The sequence below is a fragment of the Sciurus vulgaris genome (assembly GCF_902686455.1).
Source record: "Sciurus vulgaris genome assembly, chromosome: 3".
Classification (NCBI taxonomy): Eukaryota; Metazoa; Chordata; class Mammalia; order Rodentia; family Sciuridae; genus Sciurus; species Sciurus vulgaris.
Window position 1 is genome coordinate 24,417,313 of NC_136463.1, and position 24,460 is coordinate 24,441,772.

Sequence of the window (24,460 nt, forward strand, 5' to 3'; positions counted from 1 at the left end):
CTGCTAAGCTACAAAGCTCTCAGCAGTGTAAGGGACTACTCAGGTGGAGACTGTTCTCAGGAGTGCGGAGAGAGCTGGAAAGAACACGTGTCAATGTGAGACCGACCTGCCCTCGAAGCCACAGCCTCTACTTCCTCTTCCACACAGTGAGGTGCCCCCTCAAATGCTCAGGGCTACTGTGAGCATTAAATCAGCTCATATGCTTTGGGCGCCGAGCGCTGAAGGCTTTAGTGCTAACATTGTTATTAACAGCTACTACCTGCAAGATCTTAGCAAGTCCCTGAATGTCTCGAAGCCTCGATCTCCTCAATAACAGCATTCCCCTCATGGGGTTGCAGGGAGGAACTGGAGAGTGGGTAAGGAAAGCTCTGTCAGGTGTGGTCCTCCCTGATGGAAGCCAAGGAGGTCAAATCAAGATCTGGCAGCAGGCCAGGCATAGTGGTGTATGCCTGTAACCCCAGTTACTCGGGTAGCTAGGACAGAAGGATCCTAAGTTTGATGCCAATCTGGATCTTGTCTGAAAATTAAAATTTAATGGGCTGAGGATGTGGCTCAGTTGGTAGAGCGCTTACCTCACATGCACAAAGCCCTGGGTTCAATCCCAGTACCACAAAATAAATTAATTAAATAATTATTAGAAATAAAAAATTGAAAACCAGAAAGGGCAGTGGGATGGGTAGGTCAGTGGTCAAGCACTTATCTAGCATATGAGGACCTGGCTTCAAACATGATACCACCCCATTCCCGAGGAGCTAGGAGCAATCCCCTTCTGTGACCCAGGTGGAACCTCCCTGGGCACCCTGCCCACCTGGTAAATTCTCTCCTTTAATCCTTTAATCCTCACTGAAGCCCTGCCCTGCCCGCTGCAGGCCAGCTTTGTTCCAGGCAGAGTCTCAGACTCTAGTCCCCTTGCTTTTAGTCCCCTGAAGAATTCTCCCTGGGCCAGGAACCTACTTCCCCACAGGAGGGTGGGAGCCTCCCCACACAGCAGTGCTCAGGAAAGTCAGGCCTCAGAGTACAAAGGAGGACACGTCCCTTCACACCTGCCCTCCAAGGAGACAGAGAAGGGCTAGGGACTTGACTACAGAGGTCCAACTGTGTAAGCTCAGACTGGAGAGCCCAGCGCCCCTGGTTTCCCCCAAACCCCTCCTCTGCGGGTGGGCATGAATGGAGAGGAGGGCAAGGGGAAGTTTCCCAGAGGTAGCTGGCTTTAGGGGGCCCCAGAGCACAGTCAGACACTCACACCTCTGCCGGCTTCAGGTAGGAAGGCAGGCACACCCTCCCGGCTCCTCTGATAAAATCAGGAAGTACCAAGTAGCTGAGGCAGGGTGGGGGCAGGGAGTCGGCCAGAGCTAGGATTTCAGCACCTTGGCCTTGCTGAGTAACCACAGGGGAAGGAACCCTTGCCAAACCGGGCTTACGACAGCTCTCCCCACCAGCTGCGGCTCAGGCCAGCCCCTCACCTGACTCTGCAGCTCGCTCTGTTGCTTGAGGCGGAGGTTTTCCGGAGTGTCGGCAACCATGGTGAAGGACTGCTTGGGATAGTGTCTGCAGGACAGAAAAAACAGAGTCGGCATCGCTCCAGCGGCGGAGCAGGAACCTCTGCACTTCTCCTGGAATGGAGGCTCCCTTTTATTCTTTTTTTTTTAATATACCTTTATTTTATTTATTTATTATTATTTTTTTTTAATGCAGTGCTGAGGATCGAACCCAGTGCCTTGCACATGCTAGGCAAGTGCTCCACCACTGAGCTACAGCCCCAGCCCCCTCTGTTTATTCTTAAGCAGTCCCTGCCCCAGCCCCAGCAGCAGGACAGCAGCGTTCCCTGCCATCCTTGAGAGGAGGCTGGGCTGGGCTGGCTGTACTGGGAAGAAAGGGATCTCCAAGGGCGTGTCTGAAGGGCTAAGAAAACCCAACTTAATTGAAGGATAGGTGAGAAGACCAGTTCAGGACCAGAAAGGAGGTCACAGTCACCCTATGTGGCAAGTGCTGCCATTGTCCCCCTCTGACAGAGAGCTCAGTTCAGAGAGGTTAAACGATGTGGCCAAGGCATATAGGAAACTGTGAGATCCAGATTATACTCGATCTCTTCAGAGCCCTCAGCACGCTGAACTCCACTGTCCCATCTCTAGACATGGAACAGACCACAGTCCTGGCCCCCAGAAAGAGCTGATTTGGAGGCGGTGGCAAGGAGGCAGGGTGGCCCAGAGTCCAGTCTCCCAGATCTCCTGGACAACACTCCCATCCCACAGAGGAAATAGCAAGCTGGCTCCAGATATTTATCACTCAGCGACCCCCATGGCTAACTTATTAATCACATGGCTGGATGGTTCTTCTCTGCTACTTCTCCACAGGGGAGGGAATTTTTTTGGTCTCTTGTTCATTGATTTATTCCAAGCTCTGGGAATAGTAGTCAAAATTCAATAAATACTTGTTGAATAAACAAGTATCATACCAGGTGTTGAAGCTCAGCCAGGAGACCAGAACTTGTGTCTCCTATATCCTCCTGAGTCACCACAAGGTCCCGCAGCAAAGCAGCTACAGGAGAGGCAGCCCTGAATCACAGTGGGTTGTACTTATGTGCTGGTATGTGAAAACAACTGGGGATCCCAACTATTCCAGAGACTAGAGTGTGGTTTCTCCAAGCATGAACACAAGGTCTACTCATTTTTAGCTGTGGGTGACCACACTCACCAGAACTGAGACCACTGCAGATCCCTGACTCACAAGCTGTCCCAAGGTAAGAAAAAGATGGCCTGGCTGGGTGCGGTGGCACACGCCTGTAATCCCAGCAGCTCGGGAGGCTGAGGCAGGAGGATCTCAAGTTCAAAGCCAGCCTCAGTAACTTCGTGAGGTACTAAGCAACTCAGCGAGACCCTGTCTCTAAAATAACAAAAAAGGGCTGGGGATATGGCCCAGCAGTTAAGAGCCGCTGGGTTCAATCCCCGATACAAAAAAAAAAAAAAAAGTTGAAGGCTAGCCCCAGCTATTTAGCAAGACCCTCAACAACTTAACAAGACCCCATCTCAAAGTAAAAGAAATATAAAAAGGTCTAGGGATATAGTTCAGTAGTAGAGCACACCTGGGTAAAGAGAGAGAAAAAGAGAGAGAGATGGATGGCCTCCAAGAAACTCCTCCCAGGCACGTCCCTCTTGGACTAGCTGACATGCCCAAGAGCTAGCCATGAGCTGCCACCTGCCCACGCTCTAACCAAACCTGGCATGTTCTCCAGTCACTCATACCACCCTGGGCTACTGGTAAACACACAACCTCCCTCTGTCCACCACCTGTGAAGGGCAGGACTCAGGGTAAAGAACTCAGCAAAGAAAGGAGTGACCAGAAAGGGCACAGCGCTGGACTTTGGTCCTGCCACTGACGCACTGGGTGACCTTGGCAAGTCCTTTCCCCCTCTGGGCTACTCTCATTGTCACAGGCCTAGGTGATACTAGCTGTGCTCTGCTCAGGTCCACCCAGCTCACAGGTCCCAGCATAGGGACGGAAGCAGGAGGAGAAAAGCAAACACAGGTGCCTGCAGCTGCCAACAGAAACAGCAGTGGGTGAACAGAGGTCTAAGGCAGGTCCAACCCCCGGGCTTGGCCCAGTTCCAAGCAGCCAGGCCACCCACAGCTCAGGAGCCCATTCAGAATTCCTGAGCAGTTCACAGGCAGGGAGGATCAAGTGGGAGTCTATTCCTAGAGACTAGAAGGAAAGGAAGCTATCTCAGCAGAGAGACAGGAGTCAGGAGATCAGGGGGATACTCCGAGGCAGCTCTGGCCCAGATGTGAAGGGTTGATTCTGAGACTAAGTAGCATTAATGGGGGCAGGATGGAAGCAGGCTAGGGGTCTGTGGGAGTCAGTCTGTGAACCCTGGGGTTTCCCATCTGCCTGGAACATATAGGGTTAAAGCAGAGGGCCAGTTCCAGTGGCCAAGGACAGCCAGACACATGCATCTGATATGTCCTACCCTTCCCCTGATTCTGTAGTTCCTACACACACTGTGTCCGCCTCCCACGCAATGAACACACAGATGTGCCCTCTGCAGCAATGGCGTCTCCCGGACACCAAGGACACTGGTCCACACTGGCAGCCACCACCTCCTCTACCCACACTGTGTCCCTCCTCACCCTATACCCTACCAAAAGGTCTCAGAGCCCCTCCCACAAAGAGCAAATGCCTCAGATGGGTTGGTGGGCACCAGAGCTCAGCCCTGGAAGTCAGAATACTAATCCATCAAAAACGCCTAGGAGGAGGGGGTCTGCCTCGTGCTGACTTAATTTGGCAGAAATGGGGAAGGACTTTAATCCTGCATCAGATTAACTAGATTCAAGAGGAGCTCCAGAGCCTCCAACCTCCTGTCCCTGCCCCTTGAGCCCAATCCCAGGCAGAGAAAGGTCCAGGCACCGGGGAGGGCTGCATCCGGTCTCCATCACACCCCACCCTGGCTGGGTCACCCTGCTCCTCCCCAAAGCTCCCAGCCCTGGTGAGACAACCCAGCCTTTCCCTTCCCCTGCTCACTGCGCTTCAGGTTCCCATGGCAACCTCATCCTCAGCTTCAGGCAGGAGAGAGAGAGAGAGGTCTACCAAGTATGGGGGCAGGGGCAGAGAGAGACTGCATGGTGTCCTCAACCAAGGAGAATTCAGTGAGGGCAGAAGCAGGAGACTGTGTGTATGGGGATCCCTGTAGACAGTTAAGGTGAGGAAGACGTATGCCCCCGGTTTGTTTCTAGAGGGCGGGTTTAACACCCGCCAGTGCTGTGCCCATGCCCCTCCCCCACCACAATCGGACCTCTTTGTACAAACAATTGCTGGGAATGCCACTTTCTTTCACCCTTGCTGTCCTCAGGTAGAAACTCCCACCTCCCTGTACCCCCAGATCCCAATGGGAAGGGAGGTGTGTGTGTACTAGTGTCAAGCAGGTGCCAGTGTGGGTTCTAAGACAGATGGGCTGCTCATCCCAGCTGAAACCCAGCCCCACAACAGACTGAGCCATGGTGAGGGACAGGGTGAGGGGGGCCTGGCACAGAGCTAAGTCCAAAGCACAGCTGTTCATTGTCCCCTGAGCTAGACTGTGCAAGTCCCTTCTTTTTGTGTGTGTTTTTGGGTTTTTTTGGTTTGTTTGTTTTAATTTTAATTTTAATTTTTTTATTTTTTTTACGATACTGGGGATTTGAACCCAGGGCCTTGTGCTTGCAAGGCAAGCACTCAACCAACTGAGCTATATCCCCAGCCCTGGTTTTTGTTTTTGTTTTGTTTTTGTTTTTTGGTATTGGGGATTGAATCCAGGGGCTCTTAACTACTACACTTTGTTATTTTTTGAGACAGGGTCTTACTAAATTGCCCAGGCTGGTCTCAAATTTGTGATCCTCCTGCCTCAGCCTCCTGAGTCACTGGGATCACAGACATAAAGCCACCACTTTGGGGCCCTTTCTTAATCATTCCCAGCCCGGGCCCTCTGCTGATGCTTCTCTGCACTCCTCTTGCTCTCAGCAGCTCTTGAGAAGGCAGCCTGATAGGAGAGAAGGCTGGGGGACCGGAAAAGGGACCTGGCATCCAAGAGGGCAAAACCAGGAAAAGCCTCTACTGGCTAGGAAGAAAGGAGGTAGGAGCTGGGCAGCTATGGGCAGCAGCCTGGCCTTCAAGGAATCCACAGGCACACAAAGCTGCTTCTCTATATTCTGTGTCTGTGCATTCTCCCAAATACTCACCACAAAGCTTTGGGTTACAGAAGGTAGTTGTCATTGTGCCCATTTTACAGACGGAAAAACAGAGACTCACTGTCAAAGACAGAAACTTGTCCAATGCATCCTCCCCAGTCCTACAGCTGCCCAGCCAGCTAAGGACAGGTCTGAAGCAATCTCTATCCCAGACAAGGCATTATCCCTGAGAACCTGAGTCACCTTCCTGTTCCCAAGGAAGTGAGGGCAGGGAGGATGCTGAGAAGCTGCAAGATTTACAGGCTTCCAGGTGACAGCCTCATTCCCCAGTCCTGCCATTTGCTACACTCAGAGGTAGAACAAGGACAGACCAGAGATCCTAAAAGGCCAGCTCCCTCTTTCTATGTGGAACCTCCCTTCCAGGCTTGGACCCCTTCAAAACCCACAGCTTTGTGTTGAAGGAGGAACAAAGATACATCAACAAAAGCAACAAGGAGCTTTTGGTTTTACCAAAAGGGGAAAAAAAAAAACCCAGCCTGACATCCTGCCTCTGGTTAGAGCTGCTGATTCCAAAAACCCCTGCTGGGAACACTGCCCACAGGCGGGCAAGGAGGGCTCTCACTAACCCAGTTTCTCCCCAGCCCCCCAAGCCTAAGTGGCTGAACTGGTGGGGATAGGAAGCAACAAGGAGGCATTGTTTGACCAGTGAGAAAAAAAAAGAGCAGTCAAAAAGATCAAGGGTAGACTAGAAGAAGAACTTACCAGCCCTCAGGGATTGTAGACAAAATGAAAAAGAAGAAAAAACAAAGCTTGCACCTGCCACTGTTGGCTAAACTTAAAGAGAAATGATTCTGCCAAGTTGAGAAAGACATGGAAAAGCTGAAGCTCAGTTTCTTCATCTGTAAAAACGCAGGTGTTTAAAGGTAAAGTGACCTCCAAGCTTCCTTAAAGTCTGACCTCAGAGTGTAGGGTTGTGGGCATGAGTGAGGTGAGGGAGCTGCCTGCAGGCTGCATCTGGTCACTTTGGTTGCCCGTTTGTGCTTGCCTCCCCCACCCCAACACACACCGTGCATGCCCCTCCCACTCCAGTGGCTTCCTTTGGCTCCCTAAGACACCTGACCCAATTTTCCCAGTAAGGCAGAGAATTCTGGGGGGGCAGGAAAGCCTCAGGCCCCAGGCCTGGGTTTGCCCAACACTGCCCCACCCCTTAGAGCTGCTGGGATTAGAGATAGTTTGCTAGAATTTAGACACCGACCTTGCCCTACTCCCATCCAAGGCCTGGGGAAAGGGCAGCGACATAGTCCCTGGTTCCCCAGAATCAGGGACAGCTCCACCTCCAACCTTCCTCAGCTCCTCACAGCACAGATCAAGCAAACTGAAGGATGAATCCCAGGTGTCTGCAGCCAGTGAAGAGAGAGGGGCAAGTGAGGGCCCCCTGCCCTCCCCAGGTTACACACAGCCCTTAATGGACACCCCAAGTGCTGGCTCCCCAGACCTACAGCCCAGTCTTTGCTTTGCAGGTCCCCAAGGAAGAGGGAACCGGCAGTTTTTCTGCATCCACGCCCCCAGCCTGATTTCAAAATCATTTGCATGGAGACAAAGAAGCAGGTTTGTATGGAGCCAGGGTATTGGAAAATCCAGTTTGCAAAACAAATGATCAAGGGTATAAATATTTCTCTAACCAAAAGAGCAGACTCACCCCACCCACTTAGAAGACTTGAGAAAGGGTTAGATTAGCAGTTCCTGGGCTACCATGCAAAAGCAAGAGTGTGGGTCTGGACCTTGCCACAGCCATGCCAGTGTGGCTGCCCAGTGTGGCCACAACCCGAATGTGAGAGCAGAAGCAGCCCACTCATCAGCGCCCAGTGTGCGTGTCTCAGGGCACCCCAAACACACCGGGCACCTGGGTAACTGCACATACACGGGGGCCACAGTGCCAGGCAGCCAAGAGCTCTGGCCTGTGTTCCTGCCCTTGCCTCTCCCCCACACAAGCCTGACACAAGCAGGGAAAGAGAAGCGGCCTTTCGCTGCTTAGGGTCACTTTCCAGAAATTCAATCTTGGTCTTCAGAGGCCCCACGGAAGGACAGACAACTGAGAGACAGCTTGCTTCTGGCTTAATACCCTGCCCCACGAGATCGTCACTGCCCTGGTGTGCAGGGACTGGCGGGGACAGGCCCAACACCGAGGCTTTCCTGCATACCCAGCTCACACCCTCACTCGCTGGCTGGGCCCAGCTACCTGGCAAGATGCCAAAAGACAACACTTGGCATCTGGGTCCTATGTGGGGTTTAGCCCAGCAGGGCATGGGGTGCTTCACAGAAGGAAGCTGAGGGAAGCTAAGCTTGTGGTCCACAAAGCCTGGCGAGCACGGGACTGGGGAAAGCTACCCTCCAAAACCCCAGGATGTAGGAATCTGAATGTCACTGAAGGATGGGGCCAACGGCAGGCAGAAAACAGGAGGAAAGACTGCAAATACTTGGCATGCTGCCGGGCACACAGCCGGGACTCTGGTCTAGGGTCCAGCATCTCTGGGTAGGAATTTTTAACTATGGAGAAACTGAGGGTCCCAGTACAGAGGGTGCTTCTCCTGGATGGACTCCCACATATGGCTTGCTGGCCGAGACATGGTTGAGGCTGAGGGACAGAGGAGGCATCAGAGTTCTGGGCAAGGTGCTACTATAGCTGGAGGAAGCACAGCTGGGTTACACATCTGCCACACCTTCCCTCTCATCCAGGGGCCTTCCCAGCCAACACCCAACTGGTCCAGAGGTCAAGGTTAACTGGATGCGGAACTAAGGCTATAAAGGCTAGAGAGGGGAGGGGAGAGGACAACTCCTCTGTGGCTGGATGGCAGTAGAGAGAAGGGAACTTCTGCCTCCCAACATCCAGGGAGGAAAGCTACAGCTTCTGCCTCTCCCAGTACCCCAACCTCTGCAGAAGCCCCCGCCCCCACTTGTTGCTAGCCTCTCCAGAAGATGGAGAAAAGAAAGCTAGCCCTTTGACACTAGGCTAAGAAAATGCAGAGAAAATAAGGTCAAGCCTCTGATTTATTTTTCCCACTTCCAGAGCTCACAAAGTTTTAGACTGCTGGAGTCTAGAATATAGAGGTGTGAAGCATCGGGCACCTGCTACTGAACTTCTGCCCAGGAGTGAAGGCCCAAAAGCTGCCCCCCAAAAGAGGCCCAGTCCAACCGGAAGTGGTCCAGCAGCCAAGGAGTTAAGTGCCCTGGCTTTTCTGAACCCCACCCCACTCCCCAAAGGAGGGAGGAAGTGGCAGAGAATCAGGGCTTGTGTGAGCCCTTAAGAATTTGAAGAATGTCCCATTTCCCTTGGGGCTGGGAGGGGTTGGTGGGGGTTAGAGGAGCAGAAGTCAGAAGAGAGGGGCAGCTATAGGAGAAACCAGCATGGAGCTGTGGTCCTTCTTCTGCACCAGGAAAGCTGCCAAGGCCCCTTGCCCTTCAGGAGGGTTGGCATTCAAATGCCCCCTGGGCTTGATATTTTTTCAGAAATTGGTTTTCCTAGCACCTGGCCCAGGTTGACATATAGTATCAGGCAGGAAATAAGTGCCCAAGGAATGTGCAAAACCCCAAAGAGGCAGGCAGTGGTATCAGGATGGGACTGGAAATGTGCTACTACGAGGGAAAGAGTCTCTCCCAGGGGTTTGAGCTCCCAACCCCTTTTCCACAAGTCCCAAATTTCCCTTCCTGGATGATCTTCGGCTACAAAGAGTCTCCTGAGGATTTAAAACCAGAAGTCTAAAACTCCCATGTATTAGGCAAATAATGAATTACATGTATTTCTTTTTCCTGCTTAAAAAAAAAAACACCAAAACTGGACTAAAATCAGACCCTAAATTTATAGAATACTGATCTTTCCACCCACTTGGCAGGCAATTTGACCTTCTTGAGGCCTTCGTGGTCCATGTGCCACGGACCTGACATTGAGTTTGCACTTGTTACTTATGAGGTCACCTTGACAATGGAGGGTTGGGGCACTCTGCAGCTGCTTGAGATGGGACCAGGCAGTGTCCCTCCCAGGTGGGAGACAACTGTCTCTCAACCTCCACCCCTTCCCCCAGTGGGCCAATTACATTCAGAAAAAAGTGTCCATGTGGCTAGGCTGGGAAGAGATTTGCCTAGGCCAGGCCACACCCTTCTTCTTGTCCCCACTTCCTAAGAAATAAACTCTAGAAGGGCTAGGAGCCAGGGTCAACAGAGTATAAAAAGGGCCCCGAAGGAAGGGGCCCCCCAAAGCCTACAAAGTGCTCAGGTGAGAGAAGAAGCCTGTCAATTGCTGGGCAGACACAGGGCAGGTCACTTAATCGCTAGATCCCTCTCTTTAAAAAAAAAAAAATTTATGAATTTATTAATTTACTTATTTATTAAGAGATGAGGTCTCACTATGTTGCCCAGGCTGGCCTCAAACTCCTGGGTTATCCACCTTATCCATGGAGTGACTGGAACTACAGGTGCATGCCACTATGATCCCTATCTTGCAGCAGGGTATAATGAGCCTGTTTGTTTATTGCCTAGAACTGGACACAAACTAACATCTAACTAGCTATGCAATCTTGAGAAAGCCTGTCCGTCCCTTCTCCAAGCCTGTTTTCCCATCTATAAAATGGGAATAATAAAAGTCCTTGTAGCCAGGCACAATGGTGCACACCTGCTATCCAAGCTATTCAGGAGGCTGAGGCAGGAGGATTGCCAAGTTCAAGGTTAGTCTCAGCAATTGAGCAAGACCTTGACTTAAAAAATAAAAATAAAGGGCTGGGGGGTGCAACTCAGTGGTAGAGCACCCCTGAATTAAATCCCCAATACCACCAAAAAATAAAAATAAAAAAATAAGAAGAAGAACTCTTGCCTCACCATCTGCTGTGAGGATACAAAGTGATTACTATGTATGGTGACAGTTAGGAAAGGGCTGGCAATGTCACCTTGTAGCTGTCAGAAGGGAAGGAAGAACTCAAGAGGGAGTGAGGCACCACCCAGTCCCTGTCCCCTGCAGAACTCACGCATTGCAGTAGGGCTTCTTCTCATAGCCCTTGTAGTTCTTCATGTTCAGAGTCATCTTGCAGGTCTCACAATGGAAGCATGCTTTATGCCAGAACTGGGGGTAGAGACAGGAGGAGGACACCATCAGATACCAGGACTTTGGGCAGGGGGCTTGGGAGTCATGGACACTCAGGAACCCTCCATCCCAGGGAACATACAGCTGTGGAGGACTTGGAATCACCCCTGGTGGACTGGTGGCATCTCAGGTCACAGGTCTAGTGGCTGATGACACTCCCTTCCCCACCCCACCCTCCACCAGGCAGCCATTTGAGCTCTCAGGACTGGGAAAAGGGCAAGCCTAAAGGTGAGGGGGAAAGAGCCCAGTTATGGCTGCAGTAGCAGCCCCCAGGAGCCCGGAGAAGGTCAGTTTCACCTCCCCAGACCACTCCTCCTGCTCTAGAGCTAGAAAAGCCTCATTGCTTATGCAAAGTGGCACTCAGGTTGCTAAGCAGCAGCTCTGAACAGGAAGGGGCAGCTCCTCTAGCCTCACAAGGCCTGGAGAAGGGCCCACCCCCACACACCAGCCCATGCATACAGACCAAGAGCCCTGGTACTCCTAGCCCCCATAGACACATGCACCCCCCTACACCCTCCCTGTGATGCTACAGCTCTGGTGTATCCCACTTCCTGTGGGTCTCCTCTCCAAGAGAGGAGCCCCAAGCTCTAGTGAGTACACCCACACCCTGTCTAACCTCCATCATCCCTCTCCCAACCCAGCTGGATCGGGTAGGACAGCACCCAGCAGCTGGTCTCCCACTGAGGCACTATGCTTCAAAAGTCTTGGGATGGACTCCCCAAAGCAGACATCAAAGCTCCACCTGCAAGTTATATGACCTTGGGCAGCACTCCGCACCTCGGAGTCATTTCTGTGTCTGTAGAATGCATACAAAAATACCTATGCATCCTGGTGCTCCTAAGGATTAATGAGAAATTATCTGTGAAGGCCTCAGCACAGCACTGAGATCCTCTCAGGAGTCAATGTTAGATGCTGGGCACAGCAGGAACGAACCTCTCTGGAGGTTGTGGGGGTGCAGGCAGGCTCTGATGTATGTGTGTGCAAAGCCGGGACTGGGAAGACTCCAGCAAAGCCCAGGGACCTGGAACTAAGCTGCCAGGACCAATTCAGGATGGCTGATAGAGGGGACAGACTAGAAAGCAATCAAGGAAGTGAGCCCATCCCTGAGAAGCGGTGAAGTTTTGGCAAACCCACGCAAGTGAAATGTACCTTAACCCTGGCAGCCCAGGATGGGGCCCCAGGACAAGCACTAACCAGGGCTTCAAACCTCAGAATCCAGGTTGTCTGGGTGACCTGACTAGCATGTCCCTGCCCCAATTCCGAGCAGTCAAAGGAGACATTTCTGACCCTCAAAAGGAGGAGTTCAGAAGCCAGGAAGGGGCCAGGGGACTTTGAAAGTGACCTGTGTCCAGCCATAGGGTTGGTCCTTGGCTATCCGTCAAGGGATTCCCCACAAGGCAAGCTTTTCAAAAAGTGCTTTTAAGACACTTGGAGGAGGAGACAGAAGAAAGGAAAGCTGAGAAGCTGGGATTCAACCTCCCCTATCATGGTCCACTTCAACAAGAGAGAATTTCAGGAGGTAACCTCCCTCTATGGAGTACTTTCCCTATCAAGAAGACCCAAAGGAAAAGTCTAATGGTAAAATATTAAGCAAATGATAGGAGAATCACTTTTTGGGAAGAAGGCCAGTTGCATTCTGGAAGTAAAGGGATGACTGGCCTGAGCCCACCCCCAACTCCCACCCCGAACCTCTAAGCTTATCTCAGAGCCGCCCCCCAAAGGGGGGCTTCCACACTCTTCATTCAACTCTTCAAAGTGCATACCCCAACACATATAACCCTCCAGAAAACTAAAACTGGGTGGTCCCTGTCCCCATAAACCCCCAAAGTGAGAGCCCTACTGTCTCTCCCAATAACTGCAAGGCACTGGCAGAGTGCCCCAGCACTGTCACCACCCAGTCTGCTGGCCTCTGCCTGCTCAGCAGCACATGCCCCTGCCTGGGCCCCGGCCTCCCCCACCCCCACGGGGGCCTGCCAGGAAAAACATTCTCCGGAATCCAGACCATGACCCACTTTCACACACACATACACGCAGGAATACACACTGTCCTAAGGCTGGGGACCTCCAAGGCTGTCTCCTGACTGACGCAGGGGAGACAAGGGAAAAGAGAGACACCTCTGCTCTAACAGAGGGCGAAGCCCCCGCCCTGGCGCGAAGCCCTGTTGGGAAGCAGGGCAGAGTACAGTACCAGGTTGGAGGTACAGGACCAACAAGCCCCAGTCTAGAGGTTCCAGAAAACCCTCCAGGCCACCATGGAGAGGAAGACGGTTCCCAAACAGGAGAAAACTCAGTCCCACCACAGTTCTTCCCACCCCATCCTCCTACTCCCACAAAGACCTCTTGCTCTCGGCTAGGTAATCAGAGGCTGGGGCTGAGGAGGGCCATCACCTATCCCCTTATAGGGTGCTGAGAAGCAGAGTAATGGAAACCAAAGTGGACTGAGTACCTGCAGGGCAGTTATTGAGCTCAGTCTCCAAATCTGCAAAAATGAAGTTTAAAATATTCTCCTGGAGGCACAGTGGCAGAGAACGAGGTACGACAGGGTCCACTTCACAGGATACCTAGCACCCTCGCTGCTGCATGTCACTGCCCTCCCTCTTTTTGGAAGAGGGCTATAAGGTTTAAGAAAATCTAGCAACTCCTGCCACTGTGTCCTCTTTGGGGAGCAAGAAATGGACAGTCACTCCACAACTCCTGTGAGCCAGGCCTGGGCTGAGTACTAAGACCCAAAGAGGAAAGAAACCCCATCCTGTCTCAATAGGGTCAGTGGCCCTGTTTGCCTCCTTGCTCTGCCCCCAAAGCCCTGACCCAGAGCAAACTCAGGGCAACAAAGTGCACTCAAGGCAGCAATTTTCAGCCTTCCAGCTACAGCAAAGTCCATAGTGTCCCTGTTCACAGAAATCAGACAGCCCTTGACCAAACCTCTGGTGCCAAGAAGCCATTCGGCCAGATCCAAGGCTACAAAGGTGGATCACCTCAGCCTCCCCACACGCATCTGCAACCTTCTCTACAGAAACCCACTCCACAGAAACGTAGAGGCTGGTGGGCACAGAAGCCCTGCAAGGATCCATCTCAGTTGGGTTAGACTGGCCAGTCTCGGTCCTTCCACGGCTTGGCTCTGGAATTGGGTGTGGAGAGCTCCAGGTCATGACGCCTGCCACCTGGCACCTTGCCCTTTGCACCCCAGCTGCCTGGGGTGAAATGACTCAGGATTGGAGTATGAGATCTTCTCCTTTCCTTTTGCCCAGGGTTACAGTTTTTCTCTGTCAATGGCAGCACCAGCCCTACCCTGTCCAGCTCACCCAGGCTAATGGCTCACCAGGCTAATGGCTTAAAGATGTGGATCTTTCCTGAATCTCCACCTGTATTATTATTCCTTATACCCCAGATGCCCCACCCGTATCTCAAATATCCCAGGCCTGTGGGTACAGGTGGGGGATCAGAGAGGGGTATGACCCACCTTTGGCACTAATAAGAGTGTGTAAATAAAAAATACTTTTTGCAAATACACCAACAAAAGGAACTCTGGATGTGAATCCCAACTCTGGCTAAAAGCAAGAGGAAGAGCCACATCAACTATCTGAGCCTCTGTTTACGGGTTCATAATTCACAGGAGTAGTCACTACTGTTGTTTGGTGAGGCAGCTATGTATACTGAGCCCAGAACAGTGAAGTAAGTAGGAGCTTTAATGAAGAATGATCACAAGGTGATCATGGGGTATTCTAAGCTTTGGTTAGGAAACTGGGACAAGGACTCTGCCCCTTTGAGGGGGGAGGGGGCACTCAGACAACCAGAGTCAGGGAGCCCACCCTAATGGGGAATTGCAGAAGAACCTGCAGTAGATCAATCCCCTGACCTTCCTGAATGTCTCCACCTGTTTTCAGAAGCCAGGGGAAGCAATCCAGTCATGGGAGAGGGACATAGCAAGATTTTTGACAATACAGGTACCCAGATAAAAAGTAGGTGTACAAAGTAGGTGTTCAATAAATATTTATTGAATGAATGAGTAACAAAGTCAACACTGTTTCTCCCCCACCTCTAATCCCAGAAATCCTCTGGAGAAACAAATCTCAATGTCCTTCCTTAAATGCCGTCATCAGCAATACATATTTATCCAGCATGCAGAACACCCTGGGTTGGGGGTAGGCCTTTATTCACCTATGCCTTTGGGAGATAAGGCTCAAGAAGGAAAAAAGACTTAACACCAAGGACACAGCTCGTGCTTTAGCCACACTGCAGGCTACATGTCATAGGAGACTGTAGTGAACAAGGCCAATCTAAGTTGACTGTCCATTACTGGAAATGTGAAGCCTGAGTAGTTGGTTAGTAACAATGCCTATGGGACTGAACATTTCCCACCCCCAGGTCTCAGCCCAGCATCCTCCAGGTACCTTTCCTTAACTGCCTGAAGCAGGTAGGGAAGAATAAGCCCAATACCTGAATATTTCAGGCCTTTGGCTCAGTACAGGAGAAAAGGAGGACAAGGTCTTTCCAGGGCTACTTCCTTTAGGAACAGTTCTCAAAACAAGAGGAATCACCCAATCCTACTTTCCACAGCACCCCGCTCCAGAATATCCTCTTCCAGCTAGGACTCAAGAACTACTAGGGAGGGTCCCTTGCAGGATCCCTGCCTCCTCTTCTCTGACACACAGTACTGAAGGTCTTTTACTTCTGGTACTGAGGATTGAGCTCAGGGGCACTTACCACTGAGCTACATCCCCAGTCCTTTTTATTTTTATTTTGAGACAAGGTCTCACCAGGATGTCCAGATTTGACCTTGAATTTGCAATCTTCCTGCCTTAGTCTCCTGAGTAGTTGGGATTACATGCCTGTAATCCCACTGCAACAGGCATTGATGATCTTTATATGGCAAGTGAGTGTAGGGCTAGACAGAAAATTTAGGGAGGAGACTGGCATGGTGGCCCAGACTTGTAATCCAGCCTATAATCCAAGCTATTTAGGAGGCTGAGACAGGAGGATCACAAATTCAAGGGCAGCCTTAGCAACTTAGCGAAACCCTGTCTCAAAGTACAAAATAGAATGGGCTGGGGATGTAGCTTCTACTTACTGCAGTTTTCTGGGCAAAACAGCCCTATGTTCAGTTCCCAATACCATGTGGGGGGACACCCCCTTCCAGGTACTTTCGTGGACTGCCCACTTCCAAGACTACAACATGGTCGTACCCATCCATCCTATAAATGGGCAATACTGAGGCCCAGAGCCAATCATAAGGCTGGTGGCAGCAGACCTAGAACCAGGACCAAGCCTTCCAATTCCTAGGCTGGCAAGCCTTTCATCCTATATTGCCTCTGAAGGTGAGCACTATCTCTTCCCAATTCATCACAGGGCACAGGAAGAGGAGCACAGAAAACTGCAGATGTAGGGGCCAAAATCCCTGCCACCAGGGAGGTCAAAGCCCATAAGCAAAGACAAGTAAGTTGTCAAGGGATTGCTTCTCCATCTAGTAACTCCAAGCTCATGTCCTGCCTCCAGTGACTGGTGCCCTCATCCAGCAGGTCAGCACCTTCCCTTTTGCCCACAATATCCTCTCCTCTTGCCCAGTCAAGCCCTGAAGGAACAACAAAACAGCAGCAGTCCTCTAGGTCCCTTTCTCACAAGAGCAAGTTCAATAGTGTTTCAGAGTCTCTAACCCCACCTCCTCACCCTGACTTAGGGGCCAAAGGTCACTGAGGAATTGCAACCCCAAGGGGGAGGGGAGAGACAAAATATCCAATGAGCTATCCTTTCCAAACAAAACTTGCACCCTTTTTTTAATGTAGTATCCCCCACCTCATGCCAGTTAGGACAGAAAGGAGGGAATATTTGGACTTGGAGCCAGCTTGGGATGGTTGGGTGCAAAGCACAATGAGGAAGGGGCCAAAACAGATGTCTTTCCTCCAGACCAGGGAGGAGACTCAAAGGAAGGGCAGGCTTACCTTAAGATCTTAAGAGCTTACAAGAGGACAGGATCCTACCCCAAACTGTGCTGGAAACACCCAATTCTACTCTCCACCCCCCCTCCAAAAGTATAATGGCAACCAGATGAACGAGTCCAGCATGGGCGGCGCGGGGGCGGTGGAGGGGGACGCCTAAGGGCCCCAGGGACAGCACATTTCCAGAAGGCCACCCTCCCCTACCCTCCAAACACCCCCCCCCCCCTTTTCTCGGCTTCCCCAGGACTCAATCAACCCCACCCTCCATTGGAGAAACCTGCTTTGAAAAGTTAGCTCTTTGTTCTACAAGCCGGTCTCCAGACAGAGCACAATTTCAGGAGATCTCTATGAAGAGTCCCCCACCCACCCTACCCCAGCACCCGACCCCGCCCGGCTCGGGCTGCACTGCCCAGCATCAGGAGTTGGCTTGTAATTCGAGGTGGGGGTTGGGAAGCTATGAAAGAAGTCTGGCTGGTCCCTTAAGCGCAGAACCACTGAGGGGGGCTCCAAAAAGGGGATCTAGCAGCGGGGCTCGGGTCCTCACTCGAAGCCTCCTTCCCTGAGGCGACCTTCGCTGGGCCATCGCCCGCACCGGGGCCTCCAGGCCAGGAAGCCGGGCTGGGGGTGGCCAGAGCAGCCGGTTTCGCTGGCCCCCGGCCGCCGCCCCGCCCCCGCCGCCCCCTCCCCCAGCGCCCCGCGCTTCCGCGTACTTGGCGCTCGGCGCGGCGGGGAGAGGGAGCGGCCGTCTGCTCTCACTCTCCCTGCCTTGGGGGGCGGGACTGCACCTCTAACCTTCCCCACACACACACCTCGGGCCTGGCCTCCCTGTGTTGTCCCAGTCCCTGGTCACAGAGACCACCCTTCAGCAGCGGCTGCCCACCTCGCCCTGGATCTCCCGGCTCCCAGACTAGGGTCCGTCCCCAAACCCCATGACACCGCCCACCCTCCTTCCCTTCCCCTGGGATCGCGGGGATGAGGCGGCAAAGACCCAGCCCCTCTCTCCTCCCCCTACTCCGATCACCGCTCGGGGTTGCCTAGACACGTCTCCGAGTCCCGGAACTCACCTTATCCAGACAGTTCACCTTCTCCGTGGGGTACACGATCTTGCCGCACCGGGCACAGTTGGGGTTCATGGCTCCGGAAAAGACTGGGGCGGGGATGCCCGAGCTCAAGCACGTTCTCTCCCCCGGAGGGCTGGCGGGAGGCGGCCGCGGCTGCACTGTGCTGGCGGTGGCGACGGCGGCTGGAGCTGGGGAACTGGCCTCCGCCTCCGCCCTCCTTCCCCTAATAAACACAGCGGGGAGGAGGGGCTGCACTGGGGCGGGGACGCGCCTCGGGCGCGGGCAGGGGCGCGCGCGGCGAGGCGCGCTCCCCGGGCGACGTGGGGCTGCGCGGGGGCGGGTTCCGGGGCGGGCTGTGGGACCCGGGTGCTAGCGCCTCGGCTCTCCCGGGAGGACGGTGCACTTTGCCCAGATCCTTTCCCGCGCTGGAGGCGGTGTCGCGCGAGGTTGGCAGCACATCTGGAGCACCCGGGCTCCGAGAGACTGGCAAACCCCTCACACGTCGAGGGCGGGGTTGGAACACTCCTGCACGCCCCAGCAGATTCTCCAGAATCGGGGACTTTCCTTCCTACCAGTGGGTACCTGGCGTGAACCTGCAGACTGAACCGGAACCCCGGTGCTCCGCCCCCGCAGTTAGCTCCCTTCCCGCCCACATCCTTTCTCACATTTGTAGGGCGGAACCTGTCCTTCGCCACTGGACTCAGCCTCCGAACCCGGGCTAGTGCTTCCTCCTTGCGCTGCTGCGGTGCAGCTTTCCCCAGAGTCCCTTAGATTCAGGCACCTTCTGCTCTCAACCTGTCCCCTTTCCTCCTTATTCTTATTCCCTACCTGCACAGCAACCGCAACAGTGTATTAACACCCTAAAGAGCTACCTCCCGCCGCAGGAGCGGCGCGGGGGTATAGCTCAGTGGTAGAGCATTTGACTGCAGATCAAGAGGTCCCTGGTTCAAATCCGGGTGCCCCCTCGGTGACTTTTTCTCTTCTGTGTAATTAGTAGATAATTCCTTTTTCGTTCTCAATTCACATTTTAACGTTGGAGTCTAGGTTATAAGGAAACAAAAGCGGAGGGCGGAGTGAGTCCCTTCCTTGTTTTCCAACCTTAGCAAAAAGCTTTCTGTTTTGCTTTGTGTCCAGCGGAAGATGGTGGTGTGGGTTGAGCGCACAATCAGATACAAAAGATGCGCGTCCCCATCCTGGCGCCAGAGAGGATTTCTGCTGCCACGACCACAGGGGACAGGTGTGTCAGGCAGTTCAAGACGCTGGGTTCGGGGTACAGGATGACTCCCCCAAGTCGGTGTTTGTTTCCGATAGGGGTAGGGGTGGATCAAAGAAAGGGAAACCCGCAGGCATAGCCCTTTCCAAATTCAACTTTCTTTTTCCTTTTTTCTCCTTTATTTTTATATTATTGTTGTTTGTTTTTTCAACTTTATTACCAGTGGCATGGACATGTTGTGTTCACCCTTCCCTATTGCTCATGACAGAGACAGACTGAAAACATTTCGAAGATGGTTAAAATGACCAATGCACACCTATCAGCCTGCTTTAATGTACAAAAATAATAGTTATCCCGTAGCCAACCATATAAATGAATGCAGTAGTTTTCAGATTTGAGCACTCAACAAAATTATCCTGAGGGCTTGTTAAAACACCCACAGTTTCTGATTTTGTAAACCTGGAATGGGGCCCAGAGAATTAGCTTTTCCAGTAATTTCCCAGGTGATGCTGGTGATACTGGTTCCCTGAACACATTTTGAGACCAGTGCACTGATACTACCGGTTATCGAGTTTCAAATTCTGAAGTTATGAACAGATATGTGCTGGCTGTGTGACCTTGTCATTGTGTGTTTGGAGAAAAATGATAAGTGTGAGGGAAAATCAAGGGCGTCCCCTCCACTAGGTTTTGCCCAAAAAAAGGAAAAAATAAGACAGGCAGAGGCATGCTACTTGGGTCAGGGGGCAACTGTGATATTTTAAACCCGGAATCTAGTTGTGTCATCCCTGGGGACCTAGGGGAATACTTGGGCACATTTTTCCCCCAGTTCCCATTACAGCGAGCTGCTGGGCTGGACAAGGAGATAAAAGGCTTTGCATGGTGCAAAGCCCAGGCTGCAGAAATAGCTAACCAGCATTTCTCCCCTTTCCCAGACATCACCCCCTGAACTTAGCACCTGTGGATTTTCAAGCCAAAGCCCTGCCTTTGTGCTAATATAAGGAAGGGAAATTACTCACGTTTAAACTGTCTAATCCCTGTACTGTGACCCCTTAACTTGGCCAGTATGTAAACTTTCTGAACCTGAATTCATCCTTGGTCTTCTCAACCAGGGTGTGAACTAGACAAAATGGGCTGAACTCTGACCTGGACTTGTGGCTCGTAGAAGCTCTGGGCTGGACTTGTGACTCAGTGGTAGAGTACTTGCTTAGCTATGTGTGAGGTGGTGGGTTCAATCCTTAGCACTGCATGTAAGTAAAATAGAAGAGCCATTGGCAAGTAAAAATATATATGTAATAAGAATACTGCTCTGACCCTGATGTGCCTCTTTTATTTTTTTAACCCCAAACCAAATTATAATTAACAATATTCAGTGGGTTAGAGAATAGTCTCTAAGATGATAATAGCTCAGTACCTATTGAGAGTGCAGGTGGACTTTTTACCACACAGCTGGGGTGGACCGCTCGATCCCACTCAAGCAACCTGTGTGTTGCTGCTAGTTCCTGGGTGCTAGGAACCTGTGGGGAAAATTAATCTAGTGGAAGAATCAAAGGACATCTTTCAGATGTTTTGGATCCAGAGGTTGCTGAGTGAGTGGTTATTCTGAGTTATGACTCTGAAAAATACTAAAGTACAGATGAGGGGGCACCCGGATTTGAACCGGGGACCTCTTGATCTGCAGTCAAATGCTCTACCACTGAGCTATACCCCCTCTGTTGGTCTGAACCTGTGAAATCTTTTTACATGGGCCATCAATTTTTCATGCTGAAAATTGCTTATTCAGAATTAATATCTTTTTGCTAAATGACATTGAATTTACCAATAAGAAGGCACAAATGTAAAAGACAATCAAAAATATGTTTGAAAACATGTAAATGTAGGTTCTAATCTACCTTTTCTAGGCTCAATTCTTTATTCATAACACCACTCATTTCTCTCCCCTACCTCTTGCAAAACTGGAGAGGGAAACTTTTACCATAGTCTCTCTAAAAGGAGTACAAAAAATAACTAAAAAGACACCTCCACTGAGGCCTTCTGGGTATACAAGTTGGTGGTTCCCTGCTTTTTTATGGAGCACTCACTGTATGTCCCTCTAGGGACAGAACAAACTTTCAACAGAAAGATACGGAGGTTCTAACTCTCACTGAGTTTCCAATCTACTGGGGACAGACTGGAAATAAATGCACAAGTGAATAAACAAGGAAATACAGAAGTGATAAAGGAAATCATTAAAATAAACACCAAGATATATTAAGGAGGTACTGGGGGTTATTTCAAGTTAGACAGTCATGGAAGGCCTTTTTCTCCCCTTTTCTGGGGTGCTAAGGAGTGAACCCAGGGCCTTAAGCATGCTAGGGAAGGACTATACCAATGAACGACATCCCCAGTCCCACAGAAGTCCTTTTTGAGCATCTAAGTTGACAACCCAGACCTGACATGTGAAAGGCAGCCATTTGGCAATCTATGGGGGAAGGGCATTCTAGGTAGAGGAAATGGCTACTACTACATCCCTAAGGCTTGAGGAAGTTGGATCAGGGAAAGCAATTCAAAAGAGTTGGAGAAGTAGCCAGGGGTGGGTGACCCATGCCTGTAATTCCAGCAACTCAGAAGACTGAGATAGGAGGATTACAAATTCCAGGCCGGCCCCAGAAATTTAGCAAGACCCTGTTTCAGAATAAGGAAGAAAAAGAACTGGGAATATGCAACACATAGAATCATTTTTTACAGAAAAAAAAAAAAAGGACTGGGGATATACCTCTATGGTAAAGCACCCCTGGGTTCAATTCCCAGTTCTGCCCAAAAAAGAGAGAGAAAGAAAAAGAGCAGAGAGAAACGCCAGGGTTGTGGAGGATCTTGTTGGTCACTTAAGAAGTTTGGATTTTGTACGAAATGAATGAAAAGTCACTGGACAGTTTTAAGCAGGGGAATTTGAAGTCATCATCATCCAGACTTCCACAGGGCAGATTTACAGGGAGTCAAGTGTGGACCCAGAGAATACATACAATTCCATATTATTCAGTTTCCAAAAGAAGAATTCTGTGCAATATGCAACAACATGTAGAGACCTGGAAGACATTACACTAAGTGAAATTAACCAGAGACAGAAATCAAATACTGCATGATTTCATTTCTATGAAGTATCTAGAAGAGTGAAATTTACAGAAGCAGAGAGTAGAATAGTGGTTGCCAGGGACTAGGAAGAGGAGGAAACAGAGTGGCTGATCAATGATAAAATTTCAGTTACAGAAAAATGAGTAAATTCTAGCATTTCCCATACAACATTGTGCCTATAGTAAACAATGTATTGTATACTTGTCTAATAAGAGGGCTGAGGGTACAGCTCAGTCATAGAATGCTTGCTTAGCGTGCACTGTAGGTCCTGGGTTCAATCCCTAGCATTGGGGAAAAAAAAAAAAGAGTAGACCTCATGTTAAGGGTTCTTACCACATTCAAAAAGAGGTAGTGGGTAGACATTGAGAAACCAGTTAGGAATCTATTACAATAATGCAGGTGAAAGATGGCCACAAGGTCTTAGACTTTGGTGTATTAGTTGCTTGTTGCTGCTGTAACAAATTACCACAATTTATTTCCTTTAAAACAACACATATTTATTATTTTATAGTTCTGGGGGTCAGAATTTAAAAATTAGGATTGAGGATGTAGTTCAGTGGTAGAGCACGTGCCTAGTATGCACAAGTCCCTGCATATGATTCCTACTATCACCAGAAAAATAAATTCCAAAATCAATTTCACTAGGCTAAAAATCAGGATGTTAGCATGTCTTCATTCCTTCTGGAAGCTTTAAAGGAGAATCCATTTCTTTGACACTTCCAATTTCTAGAGGCTGCTGCATTCCTTGGCTCATAGCCCATTCCTCAATCTTCAAAACCAACCGCATACCATCCTCTCCCTCTCTGTCATCCATACATCTCTCTGACTGATCTTCTTGACTTCTCCTCATAAGGACCACTGTAATTACCTTGAGCTCACCTGGATAATCCAGGATCATCTCTTCATCTCAAGATCTTTAATTTAATCACATCTGCAAGTTTCCTTTTTCATGGAAGTCACACATTCACAAGTGGGTTCACAAGGTAATTGGGATAGGGACATATTTGGAGGGCTATTATTTATTCTACCGGAAGTGGGAACAGCAGAGTGGAAAGAAATACAGGCATCCAGATTGCCCCTGGCATGGGGGCCATAACATTTACTGTAGGTTGGGTGACTCAGGAAAGATGAGAGAAAGAAACAAAAATTATCAGTCATTTTTTTCTTTCATTATCTAGGTGGATACTCATGTGGTTTCCTCAGATTAAGAGTTTTAAAAAGGGGGAGAAGGGCAAATGCAGGGAAAAAATCAAGAGTTTCTCTTTTAGGGATGAGGGTGTAGTTCAGTTGTGTCACCGGAGGAGGTCTGAGGAATTTCCAGAGAGAAAGGAACTCCAATCAGGACTAGTAAGGTTCTTGACATACATTATAAAATGAGTTTAAGAGCATGTTGTGCTGGGCACGGTGGCGCACACCTGTAATCCCAGCGACTCGGGAGACTGAGGCAGGAGGATTACAAGTTCAAAAGCCAGCCTCAGCAATTTAGCAAAGCCCTAAGCAACTCAGTGAGACCCTGTCTCTTAAAAAAAAAAAAAAAAAAAAAAAAAAAAAAAATATATATATATATATATATATATATATAAAAGGGACGAGGACGAGTGATATGTGATATGGTGATATGGCACAGTGGTTAACAGTGGTTAGGTGCCCCTGGATTCAATCTCTGGTACCAAAAAAAAAAAAAAAAGAATGTGTGTTGTGTCAGAGATGGACAGAGATTTATTTATTTAGGAAAGTAGAGACACATTCAAGGAAAAATACAGTCTATTGCTGTAGAGTGAGATGCACTTTGGGGGACCGAGATTCTTCTTCTAAAGGAAATTTGATGCCAGGCATAGTGGCTTCACACCTGTAATTCCAGTTGTTGAAGCAAGAGGATTACAAGTTTGAGGCCAGCCTGGCCAACTTAGTAAGGACCTATGCAACTTAGGGAGACCCTATCTCAAAATAAAAAATAACTACTGGTAAAACATCCCTCAGTTCAATTTCTAATACTGCAAATAAAGAAAGAAAACTTGGCTAGGGTAGGTATGGGAGGGCATGTGGGGATATGTCTGGTGATCTCTCTGGTTGTCTATTCTCAGGATCTTTAGGCTGACATGGTCTTCATTATCTGATCAACAGATAATGTTGAAAAGTTCCTAAATTATAGATTTTTAAATGTATCATGTCTCTCTTTGCTTGATCTATTTATTGCATAGGCTAATTATCAGTGCACAAAGGTGATTTTCATAAGTGAGTGAATTTATGGGAATGCTAAGATTTACTAATTTCCCAGAAATTTGGGAGTGACAGGCCTGGGAGGAGGAATTTGAGGAGTGACAGACATAGAAAAGTATGCACAATTTCAGATTAAAATC

At 50.2% G+C, this 24,460-nt stretch overlaps 1 protein-coding gene across 2 annotated transcripts in view; it reads right to left on the reverse strand.

Moving 5' to 3' along the window:
* LASP1 (LIM and SH3 protein 1) overlaps positions 1 to 18,121 on the reverse strand; it is a 38,877-nt gene extending 20,756 nt beyond the window's left edge. The window contains exons 1-3 of one of the 2 annotated variants that reach the window (XM_079132053.1): positions 17,783 to 18,121; positions 10,670 to 10,764; positions 1,464 to 1,548 (exon numbers count right to left, since the gene is read on the reverse strand). In XM_079132053.1, coding sequence (XP_078988179.1) covers positions 1,464 to 1,548; positions 10,670 to 10,764; positions 17,783 to 17,851 — 249 coding nt within the window. In that variant the 5' untranslated portion in view covers positions 17,852 to 18,121. Of the gene's footprint in view, positions 1 to 1,463; positions 1,549 to 10,669; positions 10,765 to 17,262; positions 17,317 to 17,782 lie in introns of those variants that run through there. The other variant, XM_079132054.1, reaches the window with a different exon arrangement.
* Positions 18,122 to 24,460: the final 6,339 nt, after the last annotated feature.